The 8,107-nt window shown below is 40.9% G+C and overlaps 1 protein-coding gene and 1 long non-coding RNA gene across 2 annotated transcripts in view; one reads left to right on the forward strand and one right to left on the reverse strand.

The window, feature by feature from the left end:
* The window catches only part of dnai1.2 (dynein, axonemal, intermediate chain 1, paralog 2), a 20,984-nt gene extending 16,659 nt beyond the window's left edge, over positions 1-4,325 (forward strand). Inside the window, exon 20 of the mRNA XM_035662312.1 lies at positions 2,456-4,325. Coding sequence (XP_035518205.1) covers positions 2,456-2,557 — 102 coding nt within the window. The 3' untranslated portion in view covers positions 2,558-4,325. The remainder of the gene's footprint in view (positions 1-2,455) is intronic.
* Positions 4,326-4,853: 528 nt separating this feature from the next.
* On the reverse strand, positions 4,854-8,063 carry LOC118328546. The gene is made up of 2 exons (XR_004796738.1): positions 7,840-8,063; positions 4,854-5,141 (listed from the first exon to the last, which is right to left on the reverse strand). It is a non-coding gene; the product is annotated as an uncharacterized LOC118328546 (long non-coding RNA).
* Between the last annotated feature and the right edge of the window lie 44 nt (positions 8,064-8,107).

Here is an 8,107-nt window from a genome sequence, read left to right on the forward strand (position 1 = left end):
ACTGTACTGAACTGAGCACTTATTTCCTAGTTGTATGCTTAAAGGCTACAGTCCCTAATGAGCTAGTGTCAGGTGTACAGGCTGTTATGCTGTACACACAGAATTGTATAGGCCTGTGGATATGTGGAGTTAATCGTGGAGGGTCTGTGTTAAATGTTTGCAAGTCTAAGTGAAACAAGAGTCTGCTGTGATAGATAAGGTTTGTGCAGTCATCACTTTCTAATTAAAACTGGTCTGAAAGTGTGTCACAATTCACATAATGCATATTAAGTACCTGAAAGTGAACTGTAAAGAAATGATAGTGTACATTGAAGTTCCTCAGCTTTAGATGACCACTAACACCAAATGACTCCTGTCTGTGTTGAACACAACGCGCTGTTCTGTTCAACTGTGTGCAGCATGAATGTGTTCATCTCATCTGCTCATCTCTTTGCAGTGGCCTCGTTCTTTGCTGCCCGCAAACCACAAGTGGCAGTTATGCAATATCTTGTTATTGTCTGTTAATCTCTACTGTCTCCCAGAATATAAAGTCTATCATAACATTTACATTTGTATTAATGTTGAGTACAAGAAAATTAACAGACATAAATTTCTGAGCCTTGCAACTCAGGTGGGGCTTCCTATCTGTGTGCAGTAGACACAGCAAAGGGATTTCACTGTTGCTGTAAGCGAAGCAAGCAAAAATAGGAATTTAGAAAATAAATCAGAACAAGGGTTGACATCCTGAGAGATAATGAATTTTAATGATTTTGATTAAACTTGAAGTTTTATTCATTTTAGGTGCTGTTGTGTGCCCTAGTCAGCCTTTCTCTCCTCTGCTTTATTGAGCCATTCATCATGGCAGAGATATTATGTTGCATCGAGGTTTGATGCTCACTCGTTTAGGGAATGCAGCTGTCTGTCTGGATTAGCCCCCTCGCTGTATCCATTTCACACTTCAAAATAGCTACATCAAAATATAGATATACATTTTCTAAGCTTCAAAGGAGGAGTTAGAAGACACCCCTCATTTATTCGACTAGTGAATAGAGGTTTCACATTTTGTCACTCTGTGCCAATTCCATACTAATACGAGCTATTATGTACTAATTTTCTGCTAGCAGGATATGATAAAAGGTGCACAGACATCAAATTAAGGCTAAAAGTGTATTTTGTTGTCAAAGCCAGAGCACCAACCACCATTTTTTTATGACTGTGTATTTCCACTGTCTGTTGCATTAAGGGATGGTCCATCAACACTCATGTATTTTAGTATGCATACTGGTATTTTTATCCTTCGTGCTGTCATTTATCCAGTGTGAACACACACTAAATAAAACTTGACTAGAATAGACCTTTTTAGTTCCAGGGTCCTGTGTAATGTGCATTTTGGCTCACTAGTATTACTTACCGGGACGCTTGAATATAACGGGCCATCATTCATTTTATTAGTTACACCGCTGCTTTTCCTCTGCCAGCAAGTGTCTGCTGTGAAAAAGCTTTCAGGCCACAGCAAGCATCTTGATGCATCCTTTCAGTTGTCTCTGTAATAAACCAAAATGAATTGTGGACTGCTTCCATTTTCGTTCTTGTGCCAGTTTCTTGGATGTCTTGGTAAGAGCCGGACAGTTAAATAGATTCACTGATACATAAATAGTTGTTAGATAATAAGTTAAAATAAGATCTTTACACTGCTAGAATATTTTTTTTTGCTTTTTCTTCCACCTGAGAATCTCCAGTCTCTATTAGTATAAACAATAATATCGTCCATCGTATTTGTACAGCATATCCGGTAAGTTGTAATATCATTATATAGCTAATTATATATAATAAATTACTACCTTAAAATGTGGCACAATTATGTCACCAGTTGCACAGTGATCATACAGCTGTAATGCGCGTTGTCTCTTAAATTCCCAACTTCTAAATGTGTTATTTCCTGATTTAGGATGGTTAAAATCAAGTGAAGCTATGTTGAACTTTTGGTATCAGGCTTCTTTAATCAAAGTCCAGTTCAGTTGAGAAAAGACTTAAACAATAGTACTTAGACAAGAGTAAATGAGTAACAATAGGCCTGTTAAATATCCTTTAACAGAGGTAGAAAGAGGTCCTGCAGCAGGACAAGACAAACGTTTAGCCACATTATATAGCTCTTAAGTGGCTGTGCTTTTCCACACACAGTAGTGTATTTATTAGAAGATGTCTTTGAATTTGCCCTTTGCAATTGTGCCCTTTAGGTAGCACTTTTCACAATATGGTGGAAAGAAATTATTAAATAACGGAGTAATATAACTACTGTTCAACTATTGACCTTATATCCATTTCACTTTCTGTCTGATTATGTTGTGCTCTCCTCTTGTTAACTGCCTGCCTGCTGGGTCTGTGGTCTCTCCCAGTGCTTGGAAAGTGTGAAGTCAAGTCATTTCTTATTCCTCTCTCTCTCTCTCTCTCTCTTTCTGTATGTGTGTGTGTGTAGAGCAAGAAGGGTCAAGACATGCCTAAGGGTCCAGAAGTGGAAGTAGTCAAGATGGAGAAGCTCCTCAGCCTGTTGAGAGAACCAGAGCAAAGCACAGTTTAACATGGCCTCTGAAGCTTCTCTCCCCAACACAGCAACATGGTACAATCTTTTATTCTCATTCATAAAAATCCCCACTTCCTTTGCTCAGTTTGTAAACAGTCAACAACACTGAAATAACAAGAAAACTATTTGTATATGTTTATTAAAAATGTTTTCCTCTGATCCTCTTAAACTGTTAATAAATGATTCATGTTCAATTAATAATGCATGTATTTATACTGCAGTACTTGATACATATTAAACAGGCAACATTAGAGTTCCATTGACTTGACTGACCTCTTCTGCAGGGATTTAATAAACCCATTTCGTATGTATTGTACAAGTTGATTAAGCTGAAAAGTGAGGGGGGAGAGTTACTGCAAGTGAACTGGGAGATAAATTAGCGTAATAGGGTCCATTTATGGACCACATCCAGACAACTTATCTTGGCTGGCACATGCCGTCCTGGGCACTGGTCCAGGGATGAGCTAGGAGCCTTTTAATATCCCATCTACTGGGAGAACTTTGCTTTGAGTCATGGCAGTGTCCATCTTTATTTTGCCTTCTCTCCCTTCCTCTCTGTCTTAATGATCTTGTCCTTCAGTAAAGTACCACCCAGTGCTCTGATGCTCTGGAATCAAATGCTGCCACAGCGTCCCGGGTTTTCTTTCTCTCTCTGCTACAGAGAGCTCCTCTGCCCTTCACATCTTCCTGCGAACACACGCAGCACGCTCTCCCTTAAGTGTGATTCATTCCTTCATCTCCACAAGTTTAGTTAGAGAGCGCCGTTCGATCACCTCATTTTTACAGACAATGCGTAACTAATGATTGTAGCCGTTCGGATACTACTGAGAATCCAGCAGTTACCTCATTTCTGCGATAATAGGAGGCGTACTGCAGGGTTGGCCAAAGAACCGTTTGTTCTAATGTCTGTCACAGTTCTTTATGTTGAATTTTTAGGACTGCTGTCAGGGTACTACCACTGGGGATGCCCTAAAGTTTTCTACACATAGTAGCTTTAACAGCCACAACAGTAATATATTCTGCAACCCTTTCTTATTTACTCCTTACTCAGTGCGGAAGGTACTGTAAAATACACATCATAAAAACTTTTAACTCTACAACATGCCCTGTTGAGTCTGAAGCTGCGGCAAGCGATACAAGTTAAATGCTTAAGTGTTGATAATTTGTTGTGGGGTGTAGAATTCCATATGATAAAATCCCTCTGTAGGTGAGCGTCCTGTGATTCGGTCCAGAGTGAGTGGGCCATCACGGAGCAGTCACTAGCAGATGTCAGTGTGAGGGCCGTATTGAAGAGGACACAAATCTCAACTAAGCCTCTCTAGTCCTTATGTAACACCCTCAGCAAGGCGCTATGCCTCACAGGTTGCTGGTATTTATGAGTGACAATGACACACACACTCCACACAGGCTCAAGTCCCCTGTTCTCAGCAATAGACTGGTTTTCTCTTTTTTTTTCAGAAGTATGAAATAAGAGGTTATATTTAGAAACCTCCAACAACAGGCCAGCAGCTCTTTGTGTACTGAACACTGCTTTCTCTCAGTCCATGTGTAACCTGCATCCATCCGCGTGGTCTTTTTCCTTCAGACGGTGTATGTCGGCATTCCTCGTGCACTTTGTCAAACCAAGGACGAGATCTGACAAGTGATGTCTGCTTAAAAATAGTTTCCCCTCAATTCCTCCTTGCTATCTTTGTCAGCTGTCAGATCGACAGCGGACTTTAGAAACTTTGAAGGACGAGCTGGATTATTGCTTGCAGTCGGTCTCCGCGCCCCCCAGTCCCCTCTCCTGTGGAGGAGTGCACCGAGGCCATCGCCCGTTGACACGTTTGACTCATCTTTCTGCAGTCAGGAGGTCAATAGGTACTTGTGCTCGTTCATCTGCTGGGGTTCTCCTTCACTGGGAGCCAGCACCGGCAGCCTCTCCGGGCTGGAGGGGACCCTGCAGGCTCGGTAGAGGATTAGACAGAGAAGAAGGAGGAGGATGGCAACAAATGTGTTGCAGGCGATGGCCACCAACGCAGCTGTGGACAGTCCTGTCAGGCTCTCTTGAGATTCCATAATGGAGACTGGACTGCAGTGTCCAGTTTTGGTCAGTGTGAATATCAGATTTTAAGTTGGTTCCATGATGTCTTTGTTAGGGAACGAGTGAGACTGAGCATCACCAGTGTCTTCTTTTAAGACTTATTTGTAGAAGTTTGAATCCATAGGATTATGATTACTCATGTCCACAGATGGACTTATTCCCATAATATAGTTAAGTGCAGTGGGTATTTTAAGGCAAATTTAAATTGTATTTTAAAAATCTATATGTATTGTGGCTGTGAAAGGGGAGTGTTCCTTGGCTCGATGCACATTGTCTTTTTCTGAATATTTAGATCAGAGAGCAGGAAAGTCTGCCTGTGCCTCTCACTGCAGAGATGAATGTTTACTCCTCAAGGCTCTGTTTCTCTTTTTAGCTTCTTTAGGGTGACACACCACCACTCCGCCATACAGATGAGCCTCGCAGCTTTTTCCGGCGATGTTGATTTCACAGTAGTCTGCACTATCAAAACACTGTTTGCGATTCCAGCAAATGCCGTGTCTGTAAGAGAGGAACAAATAGAACCATTAGGAATAATTGAACACAAGCAGAGTGTGAGATGGAACATGGGAACAAGCTTTGTGTCAGTTAACATATCAATCTTTAAAACATAACCTGTCAACATTTATCCGGTGCACAGCGAGATAGCTGCATCCTTTCTCTGAGCGGGTGTGTGACTGTGATGTGAAACTGTTTAAAGAAACTTTTCGGTGCTTATTTCTGTTGTTCAGTGTCAATATAAATTAATGACCAAAATGAAACAGATCAGGTCATACAACTATCCAACACGTCGCAATGCACAGCAAAGACATTTTTATTTATTCTGATTTTTATTCTGATTATTAACAGTAGAGCAAAGTATAGCTCAAGGTTGGCCAAACCTGTGCCATGCAGAGCCAACAGTCTGCAGGTTTTTTTATTACAACTGATCCCCTCAGCAGGTGATTTTACTAATGAGGTCTTCCTTTCGACTTGAAACACTAATGAGAGGGAGGAGGTTTTTGGGTTGGGATGAAGACTGTTGGCGCACAGTTAGCAATCTGACTCACCAACCTGGTAAAATGGGCAACTACCCCAGGGCCCCCGAAGCCCCTGGTTTACTACTTGTATTTTGGTTTTGGTCATTTGATTGATTTTACATTTGTACTTAAGTTCAAAGGCAGGTCGCTAGTAGCTAATTTTGTGTCATAATCTAGGTTTACAAGCTTCATTATTTAAGTTTGTACTGTGTTCACACAGCCCTAATAAAGATGTGTTAAATCAAATTAGCACAAACTAACCCACAAAGGCCTTCCCTTCCTGTAAACTTACTAGAAAACCATCTGAATATGCTGATATATGCCCCATCTGTAGTTTCTAATTGGAGTAATGTCCATTTTCAGAGCAGAATTATGCACACCAGATCCACTGTGGTTAGCTTCATTAAAATGTACACAACCACCATTAGGCTGCTGGAAAATAATTACTCTGCCTGTCACACGCAAGAATGTGCTTTCCTCTCAAGAGATGCTGATCTGGACTCTCCACTCCATTACCACCACTGTCAGTATGCACTGCTTTTAAAGGGATAAAATCAATGTCTATGAACACTCCCATTGATAAGGATAATTATTGTTTCCTCCTAGTTCCATCTCTGTTTCCATGTGCACCACTGGGGCACTGCAAGCCTTCACGACACACCAAAAGTACGACAGCACTTTGCACTAATTCGATTCACTGAAGCCCAGTTTCTGCATCAAATCAGATGCTGCGTGGCTTTTGTTTCACATGCACTATCCTACGCTATCTACATACCTGATGTGCTCATCTTTCTTCATAATCCTTCAAATTAACATCTGCAGTACAGACAGCCCATATGCTAATATGGATGCACAATATCAGGAACTAGAATGAAATTTCTCTCCCATTATTTTCCCATTTGCTAAATTAGCATATCCATAAATTTACATCGGAATAGCACTTGTAGTGTGAATAGTTAACAATGAACTTCTACACTGAGTGAATAGTGTTTACCTGGAGAATGCTTATTGAGTCTCATCATTTTGTATTCATAGAAACCTCCAAACAACATCAGAAAAATACTGTAAATACTGTAAATAAAAGACAAAAAATGAACAAAATAGAAAAAGTATTACTTATTCTTAAATTGATCAAACAAAGTTAGACGATGTGAAAGATTCAAGATTTTATTTCTCTAGTCCTTTGATAGATTTATTGAAAACAAATGACCATTTGTCTAATTTGCAGTCATTTGGATAATAAAGAGACCAAACACCAAATCACAGGTGATTTCATTTTGTTTACTGTCTACTGTTTACTATCTTTGATGCCTATAAAAGGTGACATGCACTGGTCTCTTCCAAACAAATTCTGGCACAACAGCAACATTCCTGTCCATATAAAAGTCATGTTGAATTAAATTCAGTACAATTAATGTGATTAGAAATTACTGATCATGTTAGTCAAAGCAACAGTTTGTATTGAGCTTATGGAGATAAGACAAACCTGAAGCTTGGGAGTGGGGAGAGGATCTTTGCGTTATTATTGGCTTAATAACAGAATCAGAAAAATATCCTTAAGGCTCAAGAATGGCGGCCCTAGTTCTCACTTCAGAAGTTTTTATCTCTGCCTATCAGAGGTCTTTAACCTGTTTGTCTCTGTGTCTCTCTGGGTTACACACTGCTGCAGCTGTTGGGAAAGCCTGCTCACTTAAAAACAAACATAAACATCTGCATGCAAGTGACAGCGCTATCACACACAGACACCTTATATCAGTCTGATCTCTTAATCAGATTCCCCTTTCTCACTGGATTTCATGCCACCACGCCACAGCTGTGATAAGAAACCCGGCAGCCCACAGAGTGTGACAGGTGGATTTGAGTCACAGAGCGTTCGATCTGGCTTTGGTGCAGCCTTCGACCCTCAGGTGGAGAGGAGCCTCCCTTTTTTCCGCTCCCAGGGGCATTAAGGAGGGTTGTTGCTCATCACAAACAGTTCAGAACTTCTCCTGAGAGTCTGAGGACGCAGAAGTCGAAACTGGAGATCTTCTTTGTGCATCGCTGCGATATTCAATGTCTAATTATGTCATCTTTTTAGAGGTAACATCATAACTTCAGCTCACCAAGATGCTAAGACTTGGGTTTTATGTGCTGTCACATGCCAGAGCAAAGTCTTAGATGTGTACTAGTTGCTCACTTACCACACAGCCAACAGTTTGTCTTCTGAATAAATATCCCGCTGTATAATTCAGTCATCTTCCGTTCTCCATTGTATGGATAACAGTTCCCTCCTCAGCTGTCTGCCACACTCTTTCCCCCCCTCTCTCATCTCTACCTCTGTCTCCCCCTCTTCTTCTTTTCCTTATCCATCTGCCCCGTTGCACCACGCACACAACTGAAGACGAGGCAGAACTGCACACTTGCTTTTGAGCGAGCTCTCCAACAGCAGAGAGAAACAGAGAGAGAGAG

Source organism: Morone saxatilis, unplaced genomic scaffold, assembly GCF_004916995.1.
Source record: "Morone saxatilis isolate NCDOM2014 unplaced genomic scaffold, NCSU_SB_2.0 Contig18, whole genome shotgun sequence".
Classification (NCBI taxonomy): domain Eukaryota; kingdom Metazoa; phylum Chordata; class Actinopteri; family Moronidae; genus Morone; species Morone saxatilis.